General features: G+C 46.5%; 1 protein-coding gene across 10 annotated transcripts; it reads right to left on the minus strand.

Annotated features, from left to right (window-relative positions):
* Positions 1-392: 392 nt before the first annotated feature.
* Positions 393-27,850, minus strand: SLC25A25 (solute carrier family 25 member 25). Of its 10 annotated transcripts, none has more exons than XM_085594053.1 (12): positions 27,492-27,839; positions 25,850-25,985; positions 7,404-7,530; positions 7,229-7,316; positions 6,749-6,784; positions 6,339-6,450; positions 5,484-5,642; positions 4,577-4,729; positions 4,365-4,472; positions 3,968-4,135; positions 3,331-3,481; positions 393-2,933 (listed from the first exon to the last, which is right to left on the minus strand). In XM_085594053.1, the coding sequence occupies exons 2-12, from the start codon at positions 25,889-25,891 to the stop codon at positions 2,749-2,751; spliced, it is 1,329 nt and encodes a 442-aa protein (XP_085450179.1). In that variant the 5' UTR covers positions 25,892-25,985; positions 27,492-27,839; the 3' UTR covers positions 393-2,748. The 10 variants fall into 10 exon arrangements, with proteins under 10 accessions (XP_085450179.1, XP_085450180.1, XP_021407150.2 ...); XM_085594054.1 differs by having other exon boundaries at positions 25,850-25,982; positions 27,492-27,830; XM_021551475.4 differs by lacking the exon at positions 25,850-25,985 and having other exon boundaries at positions 27,492-27,836.
* Between the last annotated feature and the right edge of the window lie 66 nt (positions 27,851-27,916).

The raw sequence follows: 27,916 nt of genomic DNA on the forward strand, positions 1-27,916 counted from the left end.
CCAGGCTGGGTTGTTATTAATGAAAAAAAACTTGTACAAAAAGCCTTTATTTTGAAAATGGTATAAGCCAGGTTCTTTCAAGGGGATAACTGGACTGCAGAGCTTTCAGGTTTTTTTCTGGGAAGTTCACATCTCTGAACAGAGTGTTATGGATACTGCAGAGATGAGCAAAGTCCAGCAATACTCAGAGACAGGTAAACAGAGTCTGAACATCCCTGACTCATCACCTCTATCATCAGCCTTGATCTCGCTGGTTTTGTTTTTAAGAATTCTGTTCTCCCAGGTCCTCACAGTGAGAATCCGTGTCAGCGTCCTTGGTGAGAATTAGCCCAGGAAGAGTCTGGCCTCACAGAGCACCAATAAACCACAGAGAAAGAAATGGAGACGTGGTATCTCTTTATCAGACCTTTATTAGCAGACTGTTCCCTACATGAAGAATCCGAGTTAGATTTGCATTATAACAATTTGTGGTTACAGCTACAAAGATGGTTGTCATTTTGCATTGATTTTTGCATTCTGATATTCATATTCTCATTAGGCCACACTGGTAGGAAGGAGCCACTGCAGAATTTATGACAGGTCTCAGGAAGAGGGGGGTGGAAAAAAAAAATCATATCACTAATCCATTGTTGGTTAGATCTCCACGTGGCTACTACTGACAGCACTGAAAGTGAAGGCAGAGTCTCACCTGGGAGACTCTCCATGAACCACCAAAATCTGTCTGAAAGAAAGCAGCTGTTTGAGTGCTAGCAAATCCTTTTCCAATTTCTCATACACATCTCCACAGTGTCCCCTTGCATGTGATGAGCACTGGCTCAGCAGCAGGGTCTGCTGATTCAGCCTTGAAGCACAACTGTAGCAGCTCATGTCCAAGTGCAAGTTTCCTTCCATCTCTCTGGAAATGTGCATTGTCTTTAGTCCCTGAGATTTCTCTCTTCCCCCCTTACCTAAAAACTCCCCCAGGCGCTCTTAATTAACTGTTGTGACATCCAACATCCACAGACCTTCCACTTCCCAACTTCAGCCATCCACCCAAAGCCTTTCTGCCGTGCACAGAGGCAATTCCAGGCTAAGGCAAGCCTCACAGTGCACCCTCTCCCCAAGTGTCTGCTTCCTCATCTGCTCCCTTCTCTCCTATGGCTTCTTGCTACAGAATTTCTCTGGGCTGAGGTCCTCCAGCAACAAACCCAGACATGGGAAAGGCAGTTCAAGCCCCAGAGGGAAGGTACACGAGTGATTTTAGCATCCCTCCCCACAACTCAGCTGCGTGATGTAAAAGAACTAATAGAGAACTTTTTAAAACAGGAGAAATACAAGCACAGTAACAATATTTAAACAAACCTATAAAAATAGTCTGAAATAACTCTGTTCAAATAAATACAAAATAAATATGCTTTAAGCAGTAAAACAGTGGAATGCAATGCTGGTCCATTTTACCCAAAATGAAAAGTTGGGTGAGGATCTCCCAGGCCTCAGAAGCTGGATCCTATTAACTAAAGCAGCCCATAATGCTAACAGAGAAATTTTAAAGCCATCTCTTTCCCTTAGCCTTATGAAAAGCACCCTTTGAAAGGCAAGCAAGCATGTCTTCGGGACTGAAATCTCACCTCTCCCAGCGACAGCCCCTCTCCCTAACACCCCTTCCCACAGCAGACATTCCTGACTTGGGGCCCCCATCACACCAATGGAAACCTGAACATCGATCTACCAAGAGGTCTAAAGAGATAAGATAGCAGCATAGGCACGGGGTTTGGAAAAGGTTCACGAGCTCTCCTTGGCACCAGGCAGGATGGAATTCAGAGGTCCATGCAACGCTGCGCAGGGGCTCTCATGTCGTGCTGGGAGCACAGCTGCACAGGAGCTGTGAGTTGTTTTGTCTTTGTTCACTAAAGCCATGCATCACAGTGCCGGGCAGCCCAGGGCTCTCCTGCCTTCCCCTTTCCAAGCCCCTGCAGAGAATAAGACAAGCCAATCCCGGCATGCAAAGGATACAGGCATGCAGGCTCTAGTCTGCTGCTTCTGTTAGTAAGTGCATCTTGTTAGTGGGTTTATGAGACACACTTAAATCTATAAAAAATAAATAATCCTAATTCTTCATCAGGCTGGTTTAAGTAACCTTCAGCCTGGCTGGATAAACCAACTGCCCACCAGCCCTCCAAACCAGTATAGATCAAAGTTACATTTCATGTCAATTCTTGGAAGCAGAACATGAATGTTTCCCACCCAAAGGAATATTTGTAAACATAACAAGCCTGGTGTGGCAGCAGCTCCTACACAAGGTTTGTACAAATTTAAACAATGGGCAGGAAGTTAAACAACTGAATGGAAAAAGCAGCTCTCTGAATGGAAAAAAGAAGCTCTTTCAGCAAGTCAGAAGGTGCTCATCTGTAGCTCTATACAGGCAACACGCTGAGAGCAGGCCTGTAACGCAAATCTTTGCTACTCTGTCATACTGCTGGGAACTGACCTCAGCAACTCCCACCTCAAGATCTCCCAGGAGTTCAGCTCCTGGTCTCCCAAAAGGCCCAACAAAAAGGACCCTGTGATGGTTTATATGGAGCTCTGAGTAGCAAGATGGCAAAGGACACCAGATCCTCCCCTCCCTCCTCCTTACTGACTCACAATCTGAGATTTCACAGCTTTGCTTAGTCAGCTTAGTGTTGACACATTCACAGAATGAGAGATGGCTTATATGTCTTGGGATTGCATCCCAAGATTTCAGAGTTCCGAGTCCTCAGCATCTCCTGGTCACCGCGAGTCCACGCCCAGAGTCATCTTCAAGTTTTCATAGACCACGTAGCTGATGCTCACAGCTGGGATCACCTTCATGAAGTTGGGCGCCAGACCCCGGTAAAGCCCAAACGCTCCCTCTGTCTTCAGAATGTGTTTGAACAGTCCCCTCATGGTCACTTCAGGAGCACCCTCCACTGAAGCTGCAACAGGGAAAGCCACAATAAATAATGCAGCCTATGTGGTGAAAACACTTTTGTTTCCAAGAGCAGTATTGATCCCAGAGCAAAGGTGCTTTACAGGGGACAGCGTTAACTTTTCAGCTATCCATTCTGTGCAAGTATTTTCACAAAGTGTTCTGCAGATGCCCTCAGCCCAGAACTGCTGATCTGAGCAAAACAGAACCTTGGTTCTGGACGTCCTTGGCTGCAGAGGTTAAAAGGGCAGCACAAAGTCCACTGTCCCCTTGCAGCATCACAAACAGCCCATGGCTCAGCTGCGGGGGCCAGCTGAGGCTGTTGTTGCAATGCTTACACTAAAGAACTTTTAGCCTTGCTCAAAAACAAAAGCAGGAGCTCCCACTGTTCCAAAAGTTCTCACCTTGGGCCTGCATGCGTGTCCTCACAAGGGCCAGGGGGTAACTGGCAAGCTGCCCACAGGTGCTGGAGATGGTGCCACAGGCCAGCAGAACAAAGACCCCAGGGTCAGCGCTGTTGACAGCGTAGCGTTGCAACCAGGTATTTTTTAGTGTCTGGAAGGAACAAGCCCAAGGTCAACAGGGATGAGGCAAGTCAAGGAGTATCACATTTCATGTAATATCTAGAGTAAAGGCTCAGAAAGTGCTAGGCAAGTTCAGCCAAAAGCACAGGGCATCTCAAATCTCTTTGAGCTGTTGTTGCCATAGTGCCAGGGGAAAATCCCTCCTTTAATTTTCTGCTGCAATTTTCTCATGAAGAAAAGAAACATGCGACTATGCATGATGCTGACTATGGTTTATGAACTAGAATCATCATATTGAATTATCTCTTAAGTCAGTTTTGGGTAAAAAAAAACATTTGTGCCCCATAAGGCTGTTCAAGAAAGCTTTGATAAATTACTTAAACTCTTGACATGATTGATAGGTCTGACAGTGATAGGGCCACACAAGCAGTACAGCCCTATAATAGGTTAACAATAACATAGAACATAATATGATAATTGTTAGGCTTAACATAACAATAGGTTAAAGGCTTCATACCTCATAGACTGCCAGGTCAATACCAGCATATGGAATGATTCCCAACATGTTGGGGATGTAGCCTTTGTAAAAGGCAGCCATTCCTTCCTTTGCAAGGATGTTTTTGGCACAATCCAACATGCCTGAATATTGTCCCGTCTTCCTTAGAGCCATCCGTGTTTTCAGAACCTAGAAGACAAGAATAAATAGCATGAAGGCCTGCAAAGAATGAGCAAGAGAACAATGTACAGACTAAGTCATCCTTAGGACCACAACTGTCAGGACCACAGCAAGTGTCTTGTGGTGCTTTGCACCACCTCTGAGAGCTCATTAATTAAGTATCACAGTGCTGGTGTTCTACCCTCATCCTCCCATCCCTGCCCCTACCCATGAGGCTGGACTCAGCCTCCTGCCTCACCTCCATGGGGTAGATGCTGCTCTGTGCAATGGCCCCAGCCAGAGAACCAGCCAAGAGCCGCTCGTGGATGCGCAGCATTTCCTGGTCAGTACCGATGAACCGCTTGATCTGCAGAAGCCAGAACAGACAGACATTGAGGCCCCGTGACTTATCTCAGCCATCACTTCCTTTTCAGCTTGTCCTTGTGCAGACACAGCTGTCTGTGCCCTCACCTGCTCATAGGCCATGAACTTGATGGCTGACTCGGGTGCAATCTTCAGCACATTGATGCCGTTGCCTCTCCACAGTGACCTGGGGCCACCTTCCCGGATCATCTGCGTGAAGCCGCCGATGATGCACATGTTGTTACTGCGCGAGGCGTGGACCTGCGCGAGAGGGACAAGCTGGATTAGTTCCAGTCCCCATTACGACAGTGCAACGTTTTGCTGTAATCCAGGGACAAAAGGGCACTTTTTTATTTACCCAGAGATTTGCCAAGGCTTTAATCCCTTCCAGATAACTTCTACAATGGGAAAGCAAGCTTCTTTTCTTTTTTGCCAAGTCTAGCGTTAACTAATCAATCTAATCAATATCACCCTCTGGAATGGGAGGAAAGGTTAAATAGGCAACTGTCTAGGCTTTTTCCCATAACCAGCACAGGATCAACTACCCATCAACTTCCCAGCTGGTTCAAGAGCAGGTGCAGTGACAAAGCAGGCTAAAATCAAAATTTTCCAACTTCTTTCTAATATTGATAATACTGAATATAAGCTTTGCCAACTGACCAGCACATTCACTTCAACTCTCATGGCATCAGGGTCTCTCAAAGGAATACAGAATTTTAACCTGTTTCACCAAAACTCAAGTTTTCCATAAAACTGTCTTTCTACTGACAATTTTGGCATGTCTATCTCCAAAAAGATTCTCTGTACTTTTTTAGTCAATGAATAACAACTTTTTTATATTACTTTGATCACTCAATTTAGAATGCTTTTTAAAATAACAATAAAAGAACAACAAGATTAACACTGGCCAGTGCGCTGTACTGTGTTGATGAACATTATTATCTCCCAGATAACCATAAATATTAAAAGAGAATCTGCTCAGGTATTTAAATAAACTGGAACTGCTCCATCATACCTGCATGAGCACTTTCAAACGGTCCAAGGGAGCTGTGCAGGTTCTGGACACAGCACCTGCACCTCCACCTGCAACCAGATGTCTCCACCACATCCCTGTCTGCCTCTCTTCCACTGTGAACTCATCAGGGACAGTCAAATTCTCTCCCACATCGAAGATCTGCAAAAACAGAAGGTGTTGACAAATGCTTCATCAGCCAGTGATCTTGCTACAGTTTTACTGCTCTTTATTAGCACCAGGTGCTGAAGTACAGGATATGCTTGCTCCAAGCCAGCAGCTTATCTACAGCCACTAACTGCTGTGCCTGGCCACAGGAGCTGCCACTGCTAGAACCTGTCACAGGGGAAACCAAGTTCTGATTTCAAGATTTCTCTCCAAGATCCTGGCAACTGCTGAACATTTGTCTACATCAAAATACTGCAGGTATTTAGGAACAAACTGACCCACTGCAGGCAGCTGCATGGCAAAAAAGGACCTCTCCAGAACCTTCCAAGCTCGTAGCCTGTTAAATCTCATTACTGTTCACATACAGATAACTCCAGGAAGGATGGCTGCCTGTGGAATCAGATTCTAGTTTTAACAGGTCCTGAACCAGCTGGGGCTGGCCACTGGCAGGAGCTCCTGGAGAACACCCTCAGCTCCCTGCAGTAATCATCACCTGTGCCAGCAGCTGTGACAGTGATATGTAGCAAGATTACAGCAGAGGACAGGAAGCAATTGAGCTTCAAGGGCTACAGGGAAGCTGTGAACCATGAAGAGAAAGATAAAGACTGCTGATAGCAGCTCCTGGGGGCCAAGACTTGGACGAAGAAGTTGGGCAAAGACGAGACCAGTTGCACAGGAGCTATTTCTTACCGTGGAGTGCTTCCAGTACAGGATGATTTCAGGAATGTTCTCCACAGGATGCAGCAGATGATAGTCTCTCCACTCATTCCAATCAATTGTCATTGTCCCATTTTTATCCATGCTAAAAAGATTGATCATCAGGTGAGTACAGACTCCCACTGGGTGACAAATTCCTCCTCCCCTTCCCTTTGATTACCCAGGCCTACACCAAAAAGAGCTTTGCAAAGCAGCTACTGAAAGACTTCTAAAGAGACACAAGACAAAGCTAGGAAACCTTCTGTTCACCAAACAATGCTGAAGTGGAAGTGGGCTCTCTTTCCTCCCCTCTCTCTCCCTTCTAAACAGCCTGCAACAGTATTTGCAATCCCTCCTACCAAATTCAGGGACATAACTGACACTGAAGGGAAAATAATACTTACTAGGTGACAGGACCCCAGAAGTGTCCCGTCCTTATTCTGACACACAGGCAAACAGACAGAGGGAAGGTAGCAGAGGAAAAAAAGAGGAAAAAAACAGCACAAATAAGTGGTTGTTAACATGTTAGTGGCACATGCATAAAGCACTCAGCATTTCCAAAGAGCAACTGCACAGTCCCTCTCCACAGCAGCAAGCTCAGGGCAGCAGGACAGGCAGACAGGGATGCAAATCAGCTTAGGTGCAAGCACTTCCCCTCAACAGGTTAGGGAGAGACTCTGACAGTAAGTCTCAATTAAGCATTATGATTTTATAATTTTATGTCAATTCACAAGGAAAAATCAAAATGGAAAGTAATAGGAAAAGAGGGAGGAACCAAAGTCTCTGGAAAGTGCATACAGGGGAAAAAGAGTCCCTATATTCATGTCCCTATATTTCTTTCTAGCTCCCTTGATATAAAACTGAAAAACCAGTAGAATCTTCACCTCTTCAGTATTTTCTCAGCCTGCTGTTCAGAGATCTTGACTCCCAGGTCCCGGAGAGACTGGACAATCTCCTGGGCATCGATGCGGCCTGCAAAGATAAGCCAGTGAGCTCAGGGATTCACATTACAGGCTAACACATGCACCAGTCCACCCTGAGCATGAGAAAGGTGTTTACCATCATTCTTTTTATCCAAACTCTTGAAAACCAGTCTCAGCTTCTTTTCATGGTCTTGGAGATAGTGAACAAATTCCTCAAAATCCAGCTGTCCGTCCAGGTCTTTGTCTCCAGCCTTCACAATTTTCTGTTCAGAAAACAGCCAAGAACTGTCAGTTCCTTTGTTCACTCAGATCTATCTCTCCTTCTACCATATTTAAAAAACATTTCCCACACAACTTTGACTTTTTCTCCAAAAAGTAGCTGACAGAACTGTAATTCTTCTAAGAGAGATGAGCGACACAGCAAAATCACCTGATTCCAACTGTTTCCCAAAGTCCATTACACAGATGGAATGCCTCATGGTTTTAGACACATGACACTAAGATAATATTCCTGATAATCTCAGGACTGAACCTTGATTAACACCTTGCAAAGTCCTTGTGGAGGTTCTAGAACTAAGTATGAGTCAACAGATCTGCATAAAAAGTGAATCACAAAACTTGAGGTTATAAAAAAAACTGAGCAGGAGAAGGAATTTCGTGCCTACTACAATCCTTAGAGAAGCAAGCTCCCTCTGGCAATAACTAACTCCAGCCAGCAAAATCCTGTCCAGCTCCAGTGAACACAGCCCAAGATAAAAACCTTTGTGAACTGGTTTAGGCACCCTGAAGCTACGTACTTTAATTACACAAGTTTCCATGAGATCTGCAAAGAGCAAGAATAGGTTCTTAGCAGGACGCAGCTAAAATCAAGATTAAAATGTGCCAGACATCTAGGACAAGGACTAATTAACTCACTGCAACTCACTGAGGCAATAGCCCATGGACTCTCCTCTATAAGGGCACATGGCTGCCTGTTGACAGCTGAGGTGATCTCCAGACTGCAAGAATGTGGCTCAGGGAGTTACTGTCCCCCTTCTGATTCAGTCACTTGCCTTTGACAGCCTTTAAGTTTTTTCCATCATCAATGAGCAACACTCAATGAGGTGTGATTCAGTCTAGTGCATCACCCAACGTTTTGTTTTAATTCTTGTAACATTTATGTTAACAGCAGAAGGGTTGCTAAAGAAACTCTGAGCTGAGATGAAACACTGGGTTAACCCTCTGTTCACCAGTATTTTGCTCAGTATTTAGGCTTCAAAGTATTAGGCAAGCCTAAACTCACTGTGATACATCAGTCTATGACCACCAGTCCCCTTCATAAGCCATGTCTTTGTTTCAATGTCATTTTAAATTACTTCAGTACTAAATAATTCGCTATTGAAACACTCTCTCTCACCCACCAAGTCCCATCTCTTTAGCCCTAATGCTATGAGGATTATTCCTAATCACTTAATGACCCTTAAATAAGAAAGTGCTGTCCCAGCAGCCCTGACCTCCAAGGTATGCCCAGTATTCCTAACCTGCCATTTGTCATATGACCGTTGTGAAGTTCAGATACGACCTCACATTCAACTTGTGGGCTAAATATAGACCAACACCCCTCTCCTGTCAGCACATGGGCTTGAACAGCTGAATCAGGGCTTCCCTCTCCCTGGCAACCCCCAACCAGTTGACAGGCATTAATAATTCGGAGGCACTGTAAGAGAGATGTGACTGTGCAACTGCTCCCTCTCTCTCAGCTGCAGAAATGCAGCCTGAGTGATCAGAGACCGCAGGCCATAAAAGCTTTGCCCTGTTCACCTTTCTCCCCCACAATCACAGCACAAAAACGCTGCCTGCCTGACAGTAACCCACAGCACACACATGAGGGGTGAGAAAGCCAAGCTCCCAGCATCTTCTCTGGAGGTGTAAACAAGTATCTGCCTGCACCTCTTCACTTTCAACAGCAAACGTGAAATCTGGCCATTAACAGTTATTTCGGCTGCAGAAGTTCCTGTGACAGTCCTAAAGGCTGTGACACTTTCAGTCACAGCCCCTGCAGCACACTGTGGGAACCACACACCTTCCAGCCTGCTGTTCATGTCTCTGCAGAGGCATAAAAAGCCTCCCCTGCTTGGCTGATCAATAATCAGCTCTCTGAGCTCTTGACAGCCTGACTGTGGGAAAAAAAAAAAAAGTAGCAGCAAGCTGAAAGCCAGAGTGGTGACACATCAGGATGAAGAACTCCATGGATTTAGTGCATGTCTCTTCCACAGCAAAGCAAAAGGTTCTTGCATAACCTTCCCCAGCTCAGCCCACCCACCCCTGGCTGAGTCACTCACACTGAGCTGCTCTCCTGCTCACAGCACAAACCTGTTCACCTTCACCAGCTTCAGCTGACTCTACATTACAGCCCTGCTGTCAGAAGGCATGGGGGAAGGATTTAAGAAGGAGGAAGAGGATGTGAAATGCTGTATCTGAACTGACCCATCGAAACAGAAGACTCCATAGTTTGGAAAACCCATTTTTTCTATTTAACTCACATCAACTGCTTTAAACAGTCTTATAGCCACTGAGACCTCACCCAATTCAAAAAGAATCAAAAAGAAAAGAGTTCACTCCACGTCAGTTCAGCAATCTCTGCCAAGGAGCACGAGAAGCATTTCCATGCTTCACTCAGTTATTACAACACAGCCATCAAGAACTTCTCCCCCTCTCAAGACAGCCATTAAGTGTATTAGACACCACCTCCATCACTCCCTCCCTCCCTTCCATTCCTCTCTCAGGGCCATACCTGCTTCCACTGGCGGTAGGTAGAGAATTCCTGGGAAGGAATGAGGAGGCTGAGTCGGAAGATGGATTTGAGTTCGGCCGGCAGCCCCTTCGACTCAAAGTACTCAAACTCCGCCTGCCTCTCCCCAAACACCGGCACGTACAGACAGAGGCAGAGCATCTTTCTGAGCCCAAGACTCAGCTCACTCCGACCGGCAAGGAAGGGAAGTAAAACTGAGTGATTCCCCTAAGCTAATTTCAGCACCTAGTGGAAAGGAAATGCCAACAAGTCTCATGACACACGCCTGCGAGCGAGCCTGGCTCCGGCGGATTGGCTGCACAAGCCCTGCCCTTCTACTTAAAAGGGAAGCCGGGGCTGCTCAGCCCCACCCCGCTGGTACGAAGGAGACATGTGAGCTGCCTCCCATGCCCAACACCTGCCTCCCAATAAACCCGGGCACTTACAGCACAGCGCTGCCAGTTAACTCTTCCTGCGTCCCTCTTAACCCACGGCGCTTTGGCAAGGGGCCAGGACACTCGCTTGCTCTGCCTGACATCCTGTCAGTTCTTTTCTGATCCTGTTCTCACCTCTGTGGGGATTTATTCAGGTAGCAGTGGGGACCAGCCTTGATTTCCCATCATGCAACACAGGAGGACTATCACCATCTTCCCAAAAATTATTTTAAGTACAGTAAGAACAGGATGCCAGCCACTTACTGTTTTAATACACATTTAGGATAGCCAGGTTAAGCAAAAGTGTTCCACTTTTACAAGGTTATTTTGCTATGCCAGAGTTGACTGGCTTTGGTTGCGAGTTCTCCCTAAACCACTTTTGCCAGCTAAGAGCAGACAACCCCTGCACACAAAGATCTCTCCCCTCTGTAGCACTCCAGTTATCAACACAGCAGCAATAAAGCCTGTGGAGGTTTGTCATTGAGCCAAATACCGAGAAAATCACCCAAATCAAGGGCAGGCTTCAAAATAGCCCCAGCTGCTTCTAAGCCTCCTAGCTAAGCATCCACACAGCAGTTACACCAGCTTAATATTTTTCATCCTCTTCTGATTCCAATTAAACATTGCAGTCAGTTGTGTGCTACAAGAAGTATCCCGGGCAGAACAACATTTTCCAGTTTCTATGCTTGATAGTTTAACCGCTTTGTAAGCGAGTTCCTGAGCTCTGATTAGGAGCAAGCCAGGCTGGAGGGAGTGTGGTACAAGCAGCATTTAATGCAGGTATAATTACAGCTTTCTGAGCATTTGGTGGAGTTTGTGGCATGGGGTAACACCTAGCTCTCCAGAGAGTACCAAATGTGCAGTAGGCAGCAATGCTATTCAGGACAGAATCACTGACTGCTAACATGAATTTTAAATTAAGTTATAGACTTGGTATTAATCAGAGAAGCTATCACACAAGGAAGATGCAAAGCTGTAGCAAATAACCAAACACTGAAATCCTATCTGCACCAGAAGTAACAAAGTGTGTTTGCTGAACTGGCTCGAGCCAGCCAGGATAACAGCCTTTTCCCCACTGCTGAGGACACAGCAACATTTTCTAGTGTTTGTTGTGTTTGAACAGCCTGCCTGACAGAGCAAAGTCCAACCAGCACTCCCCTGCTCAGGCCGCCTGTACTGTCTTTATCGTGGTATTTTGTTCTCTAAAGCAAAGCCAAGGTCTGTAATGAGCTGTTCATGGAATTGCATGTCAATCACACAAACTGGGAATATTTAATCTGTGGCTTAATTTCAAGGATTTTTTTTTTTTTTCAATCTCAATGGATCACAACCCAGAGCAACTCAGTACCCTTGGGATTTGTGACCTACAATGGTGTCCTCTGCCCTTCCTGGGGCACCTCACCTAGCATGGCACCGTGGCCAGGTTACCTAACTAGGCTTAACCTACTCCCTGCTGACGTCTCTCTGCGTGAAAACAGGATCTTCTCAGGGACTCCAGATCCTCTTAAAGATCAGCTGCAGCAGCTCACTGCATGCATGCCCACAGCACACCCCAGCCTTCCCACCAAGTCCAGTCTCACTGCAAGCAGCGCCCTAAGGATACCTACACCCACTGTCCAACACCAAACGCCCCCACCGAGGGGAGCAGAGGGGTACCCCCAACAACAGGTAGTAAGTGAACAAATCTAACTCAGATTTGCTTCACAAAGCCTTAAGATCCCCCGTAGTCCTTCCCACGAGTTGCCAAGCATCACTATTATAGCTGCTTGGCAGCTCAGTTGCTATGCCAACATGATGCAGATTTTCCTAAGAAACTCTGTTTGGACTCGGCAGCTAGAGACAAAAGGCAAAAATCGGCACATTTTAGGAAAAAAAGCCTTACTACCTACGTCAGAGGAAAGGAGAAAGCTAATGAATTAAAAGCTGATTTTAAGCAGGGTATTAATTACAGAACAGTGAGCTAAGAAGGAGAGACAGATTACAAATGAAGTTTATACCAGCAATTCAGGTTATAATGACAAAGGGAACTTAAGTATTAAGAAGTTTGTGTATTTCAGCTTTAAAAATCCTAGTAAAGCTGGAAATGCTCAAGAGCCAGGCAGCTCTCCGAGGCTGCAGGGATCAGTGCTGCTGGGACACTGCTGTGGGGTCACTGGCCACATCTCAGCACACACAGAGTCAGTCCCACTGCCCCAGCCCAGGGCTTCAGGCTCCAGCTACAGACAGTACATCCCTCATTAGCACTGTCTATTCCTGATCAAACCAAGGACAGGGCACAGAGCTCAAATGAAGGCACTCCTCCCTGGTATTTCCATCCACCAATTCCAACACTGAAATGACACATTTATGGGCCACGTGGAGCCAGCCTGCTAATACCCTCTGCAGTTTCCTTGATGACAAGAAAAGTGAGCCATGAAGGAAGGCAAAATCAGCTCTTCCTTGCTTTAGCAAGCTAATTTTAATTTTATTTATAGGATTTGGTTCTTTTAAATGCTACACGAGTTACCAGTTTCCATACCCTGCCATCTCTGCTAACCTTTCCAAGTTATTTGTACACTTCTAGGCATTTGTTTCATCACTGGTTTACTACATCACCTCCAGAATGTACCTCCCAAGGGATGGAAAGATGCAGCCATACAAGGAGCAGGAAAGTATGCTGTTTAATTTTGAATTTACTTCGCTAAAAAAAAAAAAAAAAAGGCTCTAAAAATATCAAGTACCAGCAAGCGTCACAGTCACGTAACATCCTCCTTCAGAGGCAAAACAGCTTTCTGGGCTCCAACCTTATTGCTAGAAGGTTTCACTGGGTTCTGCTGACTTGGTCTTTTTTAATTTCTGGAAACTAGCTTATAATTAATTGGACAGTACAGAAAGTACTCACAAAGCACAGAGAGTGTCCAGTGTATGAAGGAGGGGAGTTAATGATTTAAGAGACCCCAGCAGAGTAAAGAGCTGCACCCAGCCAAGGCTTTGCCAGGGGAGGGATAAGAGACCAGGCACAGCAGAGAGCACTATGTGTTATTTGACATAAAGGTAACCAGGGAAGGTGACCTGTTCCACCGACAACACAGGGATCCAAAGTTACAAGTCCAGATGGTGACATCAGGGGCAGATCATGCCTGTTTCCTGTGTACACAGATCCAGGGCCAACATAACACATTTGCAATCAGTATTTTCTCCCCATATTTGCAAAAACAGCCTCATGTTGGAACAGCTTTGAACAGGCAAACATCTGAGGAGGAACAGAGCAATGACAAGTAAAGATTGAAGAACCAGGACCAGGAAGCCCCTCCAGTCAAGTTTATGGATACACATCAATTCCTTACAGAAACCCCTACCAGGTGTGGTATTTTCTGTCGTTTTAGAAGAGAAGTATTAACAGATGTTTCTACAAAATGAAATGGCCTACCAATCAAGAGACTGCTCCCAAGGTTACAGCCAGCCAGTGGCAGAGAACAAAAGCCCCCACATTTTCTATTAACACCAAATAACACTGTTTCCTTACAGTGGTTTATTATCTATCCCTAAGGCTGTACCAGACTTTTCCCAACACTTCTCCTTCAGACATGTAATTGGAACACTGATATCTGATCAAGCACAAAGAAGTCATTGCATCTTAACAAGTAACTGTCCATCAGCTGAGCCCTGGGCTGGATAAAGCATAAGCCAGCCTGAACTGCAAGGTGAAACATATCTGCATAATCCTCAACAGAAGAGCTTTACACTGCATTTTACTTACAATCAGGGTAAGCTAAAATTACACAGTCAAAACCTCCTGGCAGATGAGCAGGTAGTTCCTAAGATGCAATAACTATTTTACCACATCCTTATCCTCTAGGTATTTCTCCGTTAGCCAATCCTATGGTTCCTATGCAGCAGAACTTCCCAGGGTCACATAGGAAAGAGGAGATTGGTATCAGCTTTCAGAGAAAGCTTTATTTCCAGGTGTGAACAGATGGACTCTCGCTGACTGAGAAACCATTGTTCTCTGGAAGACACCAGAGATTTTCAGCCCTATAATTCCAAGGTTTTGGTCTCCACTGTGGGAACTCAAAATGTCTCTCAGACATTTTTAGAGGTTCCAGGCCTTGGTCAGAAGCATTCTAGACCCTAGCAGATAGCTGAAAAACAACTGTGATTTTGAGTTTGAGCCATGGAATGAATTACCAATTTTAGAGGTAAAACAAGCAATCACAAAAGGTTAGATAGTATAATATAAGTAGTTACGAAGTAGAGGGGAAATTTTTTTAGTATTGTACAGGGGGGTTTTAGTGCATGTACAGGGGGGTTTTCACTTTGTACATGGAGGTCAGAAGTTCTAAGATGGAGGAAAGTGGGCTGAACCCATCCTTCTTCCTTCTTCTTCCTTGCCTCCATGTTCTTGGTGATGTTGGCACTCACAGATTAGTTTAGAGTAGAAAAACACTTGGCAACATAGGTAGTAGGTATTGGGGAATAATTATAAACATGTTATACGTAATATATCTTATAAAAGATAGCAGCAACCCTAGGCAGAAGGAGAGACAAAGAAGACAGCAGATAGAGAGGATGTCAGGGTGTGTGTGTGCCTCTACCCAGGCCACTGATCAAATAGCTGCAGTCCAAGAACATAATCTGTTAGATAACTAGCAATAAACTGCCTTGAGACCGAACAGCTAAGCCTGCGGAGTTTTTCTTTAGAAGCACGAGTTGGAGGAAGAATTTCACCACCACATGTGGCCCCAAAACAAGGCTGAGGTTCCCACATCCACTTCCTTCAGTTCTGAGCCTCTGTCCTTCTTCAACCTCTGTGCTCCTGAAAACGCGCATGCTCCTTTTTTGGAAGGGGATGCACAGTGCTAACTGCTAAGCATAGACATGAAGGCAAAAGTCCCTGCAGATTTCTCAGCCTGATTCAAGCAGGGAGTGGCTTCTGTTCCCCAGAACGTGAAATGCCGTACTGCTTGTTTCCATTCAAAACAACAGCACAACAGATATTAATCCTCTCTACAATTTAAACCTGTTCATCCCTCATTTTAAAGAGAAAGCTCACAGCAACAACCATGCCAAATTCCCTGTCAAATAAACTGGATCCTGAAGGTCACACACCCCTATCATTGCTGCAGCCCTTCAGTATCATCCCCCCCACCTCCCATACTTCACAGGCCTTATGCCCAACTCCTTCCCCCCTAATCCCAGCTCACACCCTTGGTTTTAAAACCACATGTAGTCAGAGCTAACTGCACCATCCTCAGGAGAAATAAGACAGCACTTCCCTCCATTAAATAAGCCAGAACTGCAGTCGGCCAGCACTGTGCTGGGAGCTCCAGCACTAAACTAAGAAGCTTTTGTTCACCTCCCCCCAGACAAAGCCTCACCATTTATTCTCTGCCAACTGTGCGCCCCCATCACCTCCCCACTCTCCCACCCCCTGGGAACTTCCCTCCTTCCTAAAATCCTCACGCAGATTTTAGTCTCTCCTTTATGCCACCCGCTCCCCAGGGACAGTCTTTACTCTCTTCCGGGCTCTGCCATTCAAATAATACAACCCGTTACTCATTTGCTCAAAATATGCAAGTTTTACCAAAGGCCTGCCAAATTACCAGAGACTGACTCCAGAACATTTTAGGATGCATTTGATTCTTTGTCGGTCTGGAGTGCAAGGGTGGGACTGCTCACAAACCTGCATTATCATTCCTTATCCTCTCAGTCATGCTTTTTACAAGTTGCCCAGAAACCCTGGAGGCCCCAATATTCTCTCTTGCCCTTAAACAGCATTTTTCTCCCACACTTTGAACATCATGTTTGGAAGGTTAGATCACCTCCTCTCTTCAGTCACTCCCCTGCCCCCCGCCCCCTTCCTTTCTAGCAAGCACACGTTAGACCCTGCTCCCTTTTCCTGTTCCTCTCCCCCCTCCCCAAATTCACACACAGCTACTCACACACTCCACCTGCAATACCCCTTCTCCCAGCAGACCACACACTCCACTGTCATGTGCACCAACCCCTCCTCAGGCCCCTGGATATCCCATTACCTTTGGAAAATGCTCTGCGGGTCCAACCACCAGTAGGATAGTTGGTCTCCTTTCAGTGGGATCAGTCCCTCTGTCCTGTGTCTTCCCCAACACCTTTGGCCCTTTCTCCCCGGGGCCTGGAAGTGGGGTGGTGTTTCTGGCCTCATCCTCTTTTTCATCTGCAGGACCTTGGCATATGGCCCTGGGAAGGAAGCTAGACAGAAAATGCCACAGGGTCTGCAGCATTGCTGCTCCAGCGAGCATCCCAGGCAGGGAAACCCTGAGCGCTCAGGAGCTGCCCGCTGCCAAGGATGATGTGACTGCACTACCAAGCACCCCCAAGACGGGAATCGGCACGGCAGCCAGCGGGAGGTTCAACCCAGCGACTCCACCGGCTCAGATTCTTTACAGACCGCTCCTGCGGACGCTTCCTGCCTTTTGAAATTGCTGCTACTGCAGTCGTGCCTGGCCTGACAAGCAGCTCATTGTACCAGAGCCTCAGAAATCTGATGGCAACAGACAAAGCACAAGCCCCCTGGCACGGAGAAGCCGAGACGCTGCGCTTTGGAGACCGCTTGGCCAGAGAAGCCGAGACGCCGCGCTTTGGAGGAAAGCTAAAGATGAACCTCTCCGAGAGGAGCTTCTCAGAGCTGCCAACCGAGCCGCGCGTCCCGGCTCATCGCAGGCGAGCAGCGAGGCAGAGCAGCGATGCTGAGCACCCAGGCTGCGTCCCCACTGCAGCAGTGCCCAGCCAATCCCGGCTCCCAGCACTGCGCCGCTCCGGAGCGCGGCAGCGCGCGCGGCGGCCGGGAGCGCGCCCGGGGCGCGGGGTCCGCCCGCAGAGGAACGCGCCCGCCGGGCCCCGAGCACCGGCAGCGCCCGGGGGATGCGCGCCGCTCCGCAGCCCCGGCTGCGGCGCTTTGTTAGGGCAGCAGATGGTTCTGCAGAGAGAAGCCGGCTTTGCCCAGCCATGGCCGCATTAACCTCTAAGCGCACTCTCTCTCCCCAGTCTATTACGGGCTCATCCGTGCCTACAATAGCTCTTTGGTGCTGCATTGTGCTGCCGCCTTTGGCTCCCAGCACAGCCTTTCCAGCCATTCATCACTGTGAGAGCTGTGCTTAGACCATCGCTGGTTGGTCGGCTGGCCAAGCTCTGCTGGAGGAGCCCTGAACCACCTAGTCAAAGGTAGGATATTGATGAATATAAGCACAGGACACAAGATATTGCCTGGATTTCTACAAGAAATGCCACACTTTCCTCTGCTGCCACAGCAGCAGTTGTTCATTGATTAGTGAGCTGTGTCGGCCTCCCACCAGAACCCACCCTGGAGGAACCCAGCATTTTCCATTTTACAGTTCATCAACTTTGTATTCCCAGATTCTTTGTGTCCACAGAAGGCACTGCATGCCTCATTTCCAAAGTATTGTGACTCTTCCGTAAGTTTGGGGGTTTTTACAGACAGAAAAAATGAGTACAAACCTACAGCTTTCATCACCTGGGGCTCTCTACCCAACACAGCACAGCAAGAGCCACAGCAAGCAAAGGACCTCAATTTTCAGCTTTTAACTTTTGAAAGATTGCAGGACATTTCTGGTATACAAGTATTAGATGTGAAAATACGATCCAAAATCTAAAAGGTCTGAGAGCCTTAAGCAGCCAAGTTGCACATAAATTTTGAGATGAACATCACTTCTGGGAACTTGCTGTCATTGAATTCCTATAATGAGCCCAAGTAATGGAAAAAGTGAGAGACAAGTACATAGAAGATACCACATCGAAAAAATTCTTCTGCAAATACACCAGAATTACCTAAGAAGAAAAAAATGCTTTTTAATCACAAGGTCTACATACAGTATGCAACAAAGTTTTTTATCTTAAAATTTGACACATACCAACAAGTAACCACACATTAAAAAAAAATTCAATTATGGGGCAGTTAACACTGGCGTGAGGGTGTGGGAAAACTCAGTCCCTCTCTGAGGGATGGCACAGTGGTTCTAGTTGGGATGCAGTCAGCAGCTCAGGCACAGGCAGAACAGCCTGAGGAATTCTTGTCATGCCTCCATTGCCCTGAGCTGCTGTCAGTCATCCCAGCTACAAGCACAAAAGTTAAACTACTTTCTAACACATAGTGAATCGGATCATTTAAGATGACATTTGGGTTTTTAATGCTCTCAAGCCAGACGAACAAAGCAGATTTTCTGAACTGGGCACAGTTCTTCAAAATCAGCTTCTATTAGCCTCAGGCTGTGGTTTCACAAGCAGCTGTGAACTAATCTGAAGCTTACTGCCACTACAAGTCATCTCAGACATCCACTTAAGCCCTGCACTTACCTTGCTCCCATGCTCTTCTGACAACCTCATTAACCCAACCAAAAAACTGCAGAGCTTTCTGCTGGGGTAACCACTTGAGGCTACTCATGGATGGGGTCCAAAAAAGTGTGGAAAGGGCATCTGAGCTGCCTGCTGCAACAGGCAGGCTGCCCTGCCACTCACACAGCTACAAGTCACCATACAGAAGGCAAAGCACCCAAAGGAGAACTTGAGATTTGTCCTCTGTGGTTACTTAATACTCACAAGGCCCCATTTAACACAGCTGATGTTACCTGACACTGTTACAATTGTTCCCCTGCATTAATATTCATATTAGTGGTATGTGCACATCAGGGACCTCCATCTTCCTTTGTTCATGCAGAGATTTCATAAGAAAATACAAGAAATTACATGCCTGGGGTGTAATTAAAGCAGAAACTTAGCAATGCTTCTTTGGCCTCTGTCCTCACTAAAGGAAACCTCAGAGGAATTCTGCCACCACACTAATTCACACAACTCCTTGAGAACAGACAGAAATTTCTAATCATATTTAAGAAAAAAAATGCATTTATTTTGCCAAGTGGGAATTTTACTAGGTCAGAATAATAAACCTAGTAACAGCAAGATGATTATAGCTAGAAGCAAGACAACTGCACTCCTACAGGGAATTTGTAGGGAAGTATTACTCTACCAACACCACCATAAGGCCAATCAAAAAAGATGTAATAAATACTATGAGTCCAGCATGAAAGGTGACACAAAGGAACACAAGGAACAAGAATTCACTTTTTCTATAAATCATGAATGAACACCTAGGCTACAGTGAAACAGCTTTCCCAACCTCAGCGTCATTAGGAGATAGCTATTCCTGCAATTCCAGCTGTTTGCATGATCCAGACCTGGGATTTAAGGCAGAAAAAGCAGGAGGGCTGATCTGAATGCTGGCCCTTGGCCAGCACACCAGTCACTGGGGACAGAAGGCGCCTGTGGCAGCTGGCCTCAGAGCCCTGCACACCAAAATGGGTAGTCATTAGATAGCCTGAGCAGAAGCTGACAATAAAGAGCTGTAATCTATCCAAATGGAGACAAAAGAGAGAGAAAAAAGCAAGAGACTGACATGTTTTGCTCAATTAAAGTATTTTCCTCAGTACTGCAAGTTGGCAGAGGGAGGTTCTGTGTAAGCCATTAATTAAGGTATCTTGTACCCTTTTCAGCCACATCATCATACCTGCTGAGTCTAAAATTTCAGTTTTCAGGCAGACACTTGCCTTTTCCAGGCTGGTATACCTGGCAGAAATGAACTGTTCCTTTAAGATGGTTTCTAGGAGACTTCTGAGTAAACGCACAGCGATTTCCTGTGAACTTGTGAGCCTCATCACCGACAACTTGCTAACATGTAAAAAATGTGAGGGAGGGCTAAAGAGAGGGGGGCAGAGGGAAGGGTGCTGTGCTGGGGGCAGTGAGCCCTCTCCTCCTCCAGCACAGGAAGGCTGCTGGCATCTCTGGTTCCTTAGGTGACCCTGCAGGAATGAGCAGTGACTCATCTCCTTTGGGAGCCTCCTGGAAGCACCCCAAGGAACCCTGCTGCTTACATGTGTGTGCCACCCAGAAATAGCACCCGCTGGGATGGGCCACCATGACTCTGCCAATTACCTCTTATCTTTTCAAATTTAGTTTCTGAAAGAGGAAAACGTTAAGTATGTCACTGCTTTGCACTTTTTACAAAGCTGAAGTTAACCCTGCACAGTGCTTCTCACACTGTGAGACATAAAACCTCAACATCCTGGCCACTGCTGCTTAAATAATTAATAGTACATTCATATATTAAGGTGACACAGCACAGCTCAGGGAACACTACAAAGAAACCCAGGTCTTCTCATTGCAGAAACCCTGGCACAAGGTATTAGCTACCCAAGCTGATGTATTCAGGCATCCACAGCCAGTGCCAGAAATACAGACAGAGCTGGCCAGGGAGGGGGAACACAGAGCCTTTACTCAGGACTGAGAGTTCCACCAAGGTTATATCATATTATATGAAGAGCAGGGATTAACTAAGAGACAGGGAATTCTTAATACTCACAAATTAGAAAATCAACTTCTTGCTGCACCAGCAAGAAAACAGGTAGTGAGAAAGGATGGCCCTGCAGCAGCCCAGGCCCAGGCCTGCCCCCACACAGCTCTCCTCAGGCTAGACAATGTACGTTCACATACCAAGCAGCTCTGCCTTTCCAGGCAACTCATGATCTAAAAATTTCAAATATTTCTCTTAGAGAGGAATTCTCCACTGCAAACCACTTTAGCTGCCAGAAGCTTCCCTGCAGCTCATGATTTGGGAGTTGGAAAAACTCAAGACATCTCAGCTGCCTTCCCATGAATTATCACAGCTATGCTTCTCCACCCAAGATGAAGACTGGGCCACCATCAAACTCTGCTCATGTCCCACATTCACAGGGACAAATATAGCAATAGGACACGAAAAAGAACAAAGACTCATTTCCCATTTGCTCCAAGTAGGGCTGTAGGAAAAAGCTCCCTCCCCCTTCTCCTCCTCCCCAACACTGTATCAGGTTATACTGTGTGCAACCAGGAGCCCAGGGCTGCAGCATCACCATTTTGTAGAGCACTCAAACAAAAGACCAAGTCCTTATTATGGCTTTGATGTCTTTTATTAATGCTCACCAACCATTTAAGGGTTCTGCTCAATATTCAGCTAGATTAAAAATAAAAATTAAGAAAAACAGTAAGTATGCTGAAGTCTAGAGTTTTTTACCTGCTGTTATCTTGGTAATCTGACACCTCCCTTGAAGCTGACCTCTTCTCCGAAGCAACCAGCCAACTGGACAAGAGGAAACGGCCTCAAGCAACAGCAGGGGAGGTTCACATTAGACATTAGAACACAATTTTTCACTGAAAGGATTGTAAGGCACTGGCACAGGCTGTCCAGGGAGGTCACCATTCTTGGAGGTGTTCTCAAAACAAATCTAGTGCTACAGTGGTGTTGCATCAAAGGCTGGACTTTATCTTGGGTCTTTTCCAACATTAACTATTCTATTAATGTGTAGAGATGAGGACAAGGGGATATGTCCACTACTTGCCAAGGCATTGAGCACTGGTCACTAAAAAGCACCCCACACAACACACTGAAAGACCAAAGCACTGCTGCATATTCTACACAGACACAATCAGCTGCTTTGGATGAGTTTTGTTGTTTCATTCCACTCAGGCTGAGGGTCTCCTATAGGCATTCACTTCCCTACAAAGCTCAGAACAGACCCCATCCTGCAGGAAGCAATACTGTGAGGCCACATCAGTGATATGCAGGATGCCCTTCTACTTACACAATGCTGACATTTAAAATTTATATGCTCTAGTCAAAGTTGCACCTACATCACTCAAAGGTCAGCCAGCAGCCCTCGGTCATTAGCTCTGTGCAAATAGGACAAAGGTCTCTGCTAAATAAACCAGAGAACCATCAGGCTTCTCCAATTTTCTGCAAGATGAGACAAAAAACAGTCCCAGAAGAATAAACATCCCTCAAGAGTTATACACTCGGACCTATACGTACATAAAGCAACACTTGTCTAATCTGCAATTGTTTGTTTGTATGTAGGGAAAACATGCAGGAGCAAGTTTCTCCTGGGCATATTTGCATCTAAAACCCGTCTCCCAACCTCCCCTCAGAACATCAACAGGACACACACTGCCCATTTCATGCATTAATCACACTAAGGCAGGGCTGACCAGAGACCAGGTCTGGGTAAAGACTTTCACCAAGACAGCCTAAGATTCCCTGCTCCCCAGCACCCTCTCCTCCTGCTATCCCTGCAAGACCTGGCAGAGTCACATCCTGGGGTGGCTGCAGTGCCAGCCCGTCTCCCTGACATTGCTTGTCCCAAAGCTCTCACTGCAGGGGCTGCTGGCCAAGGCTATTAATAACCAACACTGTGCCCAGAAGTTTCCTTGTGCCAAACCCAAGGCCTGTCTTCTCCAAGTCTTTTCTGCAGCTGTCAAGAACTCGTGTGATTGATTAGAGTGCATTTGCGTCTTCAGCCTAAATCAGAGAAGGCAACAAACCCCAAATTCATACCAACTAACCACTCACCACAGATTTGAAAGTTTTATCTACAGTTCAATCACTGACCTACAGTTCTGCTCTTGCTCAAGTGCATGAGAACAGGGTCTGCATCAAACCACACATCTCATAATTACAAAGAGCAAGAACAGGCCTCCACTCCCTACAGATCCAGCAGATATGATCTGTTTTGTTTATTATTTTAATAAACATTACTCATGGATGTGTGAATTTAATTAACATGTTATTGAAAATGGTTTCACCTTGTGTTAAACTGGTTTGGGGTATTCCCAATAGGTAATCCTTTGGGATTGGTAAAGAGATGGGTGGATGAGAAGTGGTTGGCAGCAGAAGGAAGGCTATCAACAGAATATCAAACTGTAACAGCATTTGTCTGATACAACCTTGTGTTGCTCAACCCTTCACGATGAATTACAAAAGCCCAGCTAAAAGCTCCGTAAGTGTCCCAGCAGGATTCAGGACACATAAACCATGAAAATGTGATAATGCATAAATGTATATATGTTTGGAGATGTATTGTGAAATCTAAATGGGAGCTGGAGAGATATTCCAGTCCAAATTACAGAACAGTATTAGAATTTTGCTCTTTTTATCATAAACTGACTTCTATAACACAATAAAAACTCAGGTGCTCCAATTCCAGATGGCTGTGAATGGAAAACAGGTGAAAGCATCACACTGGATAAAATCCCTGCTCCTTCTGCCCCTTAAATTGCAGTAGATTGTGCATAGTATAAAACAAAGTATTCAAAAGTGCTGAAGAACAAAACAGTTACCGAAACAGCCTGAGAGGAAGAATTAAGTGACGTCATGACAGAAGATAAAGTATTGATCAAAAACAAGATTAATTTTTTTTACGTTTGCAACTGCTTCAGTAGAAAGAATTTCTCAATCCATCCATGGAGTCACTTGCCAAAGAGCTAACTGATTTATTATCCCAGAATGGCACGGACACAGCTGGAAGAGTCCAGGGACAAACTTAAAATGCAAAGTTGTTCAGAAGAAAAGCCTGACGCAAACAGAACACCGCAGAGTCCAGCTGCAGCAGCACAGCTCTGCTTCTCCAGTACATGGGAAAAGTAAAGAACAGACCTTGGGAGGAAGTTTGGACAGCCAGGACCTGAAGATCAAAGAGGAGATACGGGGCTAAGGAAGAAGTGATGAAAGTAGATTTCAGCAGCCTGGGAGCTGATATAGTTTTCCATGGGGAAGCTAATACCAAGGGAGCAATCACAGTCAAATATATGAACTTAGGAGGGGAGAGTATCACAAGACCAAGGAGGACATCACTGTTAGGGTAGAGGCAAAGAGGACATTTGGGACTGAAAAGAGACAAGGGTTATGTTTACTGTTTCTTAAAGTGAACTAGTCCAGCAGAAGATGCTGAACACTACTACAGAAGAGGCAGCTGCAGACAAAGTTCACCACTTCAGTCTGTCTCTAGGCAGCTGGGATTAATTCCACCAGTTCAGACTGTCTGGAACTTCAGCAGCAGAGATGAAGTTTTGGAATGGCACTCCAGCCCTGCAGTTAATCAGGATCAGTAGGAAAACAGTTATATTAGCAAACACACAAATATTATCATCACACATTCTTTCAGCAATAGGACATCTCCAGATACAAAGTAGGAAACAGTTCTGTTTCAGCATATTTCCATTAAGTGCATATTTCAAGTTCCATGGGTCTATATAAAGTCAGAAAGCAACAGCAATAGGACATTGACCATCCCAGAGGTAGATGAAATTCAGCAGTAAAAGACTATCCCTTCACACAGTAGAACAAGAAAGGCTTTTAAAAAATTCTTCACATGGTTATCATTTTACTGCCCAAACAGAGTGAAGTATGTGGATTGCTTCACGCTGACCAGCGCAAACAAGCATTTTGTTACAAGGCTCACTGGTTTGGCACACTGTTATTCGTCAATTGGTTTAAAGATAACAGCATGGGCTAAAACAAAAAAACAAAACAAAAAAAAAAAAAAGCAAGCATCGTTTACATAAGCAAATTCCACCTCAAAGGACATCTGAGTGCAAGCCCTTCTCTCCCCCACCACAGAAGGCCACCTCTAAAAGAGAAAGCAGCAATTTTCCAAGAATGCCACAAAGGGTTTTATCTCAGCAAGCACTCTCAGGCATTGAAGGAGCCAAAATATTGCTCATTTTCTTTTCAAGTTCAGCCCAAAAGTTATTGTTACCACAAGGACTTTTAGCCTACTGACGCAGGGAGATTAGCAGCTCGCAGCTAAGATTGGTGATAACCTCACTTTACAAGCCCAATGTTTTCTCCATCTGCTCCCAAATATTAGAAGGCAACTCCCATATCAAATGTACTGCTGCATGGAAGGAAAAATAAAGTGCACCACAGGCACCAAGTAATTAACTAATCACAAGCAATCCATGTAATTTATGCCTAAATTGGTCCCCAAATAGCATGCTCAATAAATCAGAAAGGTTTTCTATCTTGACACTTAAGCACTTTCCTTGAGCGTGACCTCACATTAGTTAGGCATTGAGGTGCCATAATTAGCTAAGGATGGAGCAGAAAAAGGACTGACTTATTAATAGAACTGCCTTGGAAACAGGAAGTTTATTTGATTTCCCTAAAAATTGCTCGACACGGAAGTTGGCTAGCCAGCTGAGGGCTGTTCCCACATTTTTAACTGGAACTTGAGAGTTTTGAACTCTGCATCCTCACTCTCAGTGGTTTTTACCCTGCTAAAGGGGATGCTCTACCATACCAATGCTTTGCAAATTCTACAATATTTTGAGTTGGGAAAGGATCTTAGAGAGCACTCGTTTCCAACCCCCTGCCACTAAATCAAGTTGCTCAGTGCCCCTTCCAGCCTGGCTTTGAACACTTCCAGGGACGGGGGGCAGCCACATCTTCTCTGGGCACCCTATGCCAGCATTTCACCCCCTTCACACTATTGATGTGGAAGAGCAGTCAGAGGAAGGAAAGGGCTGAGGAACAATACTGACAGACAGGGGCTTCAGCAGAAAGACAGGATTGTTAAGCAGCATCCAGCCAGCGCTTCCCTCCGGCAGCGAGCTCCAGTCCCCGCAGAACGGTTCCTCTGTGCCGCTCCCGCGGCGCGCCAAGCAAAGAAACTCTCTGCTGGGAAGTAAAAACGCAGTTTGTTTTAAGTTGCTTCCTCCTGGGCTAGAGAGTGTCAGGCTGGATTGCACTGCATGCAAAAAGAAGGAATGCAAATGGAGGCAGGCATGCAGGTGTAAGCACAGAACATTCTGGGTCACGGGGGATTTTTGCCAGAGGTCAAGAATTGTGCCCCAGAGGTGGCAGCAGGTCAGTGTCACAGGGCAAGCACAGGTGACTTGTGGTACAATCAGACTGACATACCCAAATGCACCCAGCAGAAAACCCCCATGGCACTCATGTTTTTATTAGAAACAGCATAACTAAACTACTCACAAGATCACACTGCCAAGGAATTCTCATATCTTAAAGCAGCTAGGAAGATGCCAACCAAAAAGAAATGTCAGAAGTTAAGATGCTAAGATTCAAAGTTAGAAAGGAACTAGACACTCTGGAAAGGACTGTGCAATTAAAGCACTCAAAGTGGAGCACCACTCCCAGAACAGGGAGAGAATAGGAGCTGTCACTTGAATTAAATATCTTTTCAGTGACTCAGAAGTTATTCTTAAACTCTTCTTCCTTCCTGTAGGACTCAGGCACTCTGTGGTGGCACATCCCTGGCTGCACCCATGTGTTTATCTCCTATCTCCACATGATGCTCAGTTTTTTTATGGCCCTGCACATAAAATACAAGCGACTAGGCAGGGGAATACTGTGCAGCACTGAGGACAAGCCACATAGACATGTAAATTACATTAATCACAGTTAAATAGAGCAGCATCACACTGAACCTTGGAGCCATCCGTGTACAGCATCACGGAGCGGTGTGAGTACAAAAGGCTCCCAGAAAAAGAAAGCCAGAGCCGCATGTTTTATACACTCCACGTTCAAACTGTACAGTACAGCAGCCTCCCTACGTTTTAAGGTATTTGCAAACCCATAAAATTAACAAGTTTGGCATAAGCTGTCCTGGGAAACATGAGTAACAACACACTGCCACACTCATATGAGGAACACAGTGATGGAATGAAACCTGCACAGTTACCCTGACTGCAGGAATTGCTTCCAAAGGACTTTCCACTAGTGTAAGTCAGCGTGCAAGCTGCCCTGTCCTGAGTCCTGGAGAAACACGATTTCCTTTATGGTTTTTCCTGCCCAAACACTAAGGTTTTAGTCTTATTAACTACGGACAGTTAACACGGCAGATGCCTGCAGACAGCACGCAAGCTAATTGCTCCGGGTCTAGTGTGGAAGCCAGCAGGGTGGCTTTGAGGCAGGGACCCTTGGGGAGCAGAGCAGAGCAGCCTTGTCGCAGCGCAGCCCCGCAGGTGCTGCCATGGTGCCACCGCTGCCCCGGCGAGACACAGCTGGAAGGTCTCCAAAGTCCACGTCCCGCTCCCGAGACGCGCACGGAGAGGGCTCCGGAGCGGACACGGGACGAGGGGAGCGGCCAAACCCTCCCTCAAGCCCGGACCGCGGGACCGCTCCGCCCCGCCGGGCCGGATCCCACCGCCCGCCGCCGCTCACCCGCAGGTCCAGCTCGGTGCGGTGCAGCCCGAGGCGGCCCAGCCCCACGGCCAGATCGTGGATGCAGAGCGCGCCGTCGCGATTCACGTCGAGCTTCTGGAACAAGGCGCGGAGACGGCGGTCCTGCTCGGAGGCCTCGCAGACCGACCGCCCGCAGGACCCCGCGTTCCCCCCGCCGCCGCCGCCGCTCTCCACCGCAGATCCGTGCGGGGACCCGCATGGGCAGAGAACGCCGCTGACCACCGGGGAGGCGAGAGAGCGCCGCGCCCCCGGCATGACCGCGCCGGCACCGACCGCCCCTCACGCCCGCGGCACCGGCAAATGGCGCCGCTTCCGCCTTCGCGCCACGCGCCGCCAGCGCCACGTGACGCCCCGCGCCGGCCAATCACAGCGAGCGACACGCCCTGGGACACGCCCCGCGGCGC

The sequence above is a fragment of the Lonchura striata genome, chromosome 17 (genome assembly GCF_050655825.1).
Source record: "Lonchura striata isolate lonStrDom1 chromosome 17, ASM5065582v1, whole genome shotgun sequence".
In the NCBI taxonomy this organism is placed as follows: domain Eukaryota; kingdom Metazoa; phylum Chordata; class Aves; order Passeriformes; family Estrildidae; genus Lonchura; species Lonchura striata.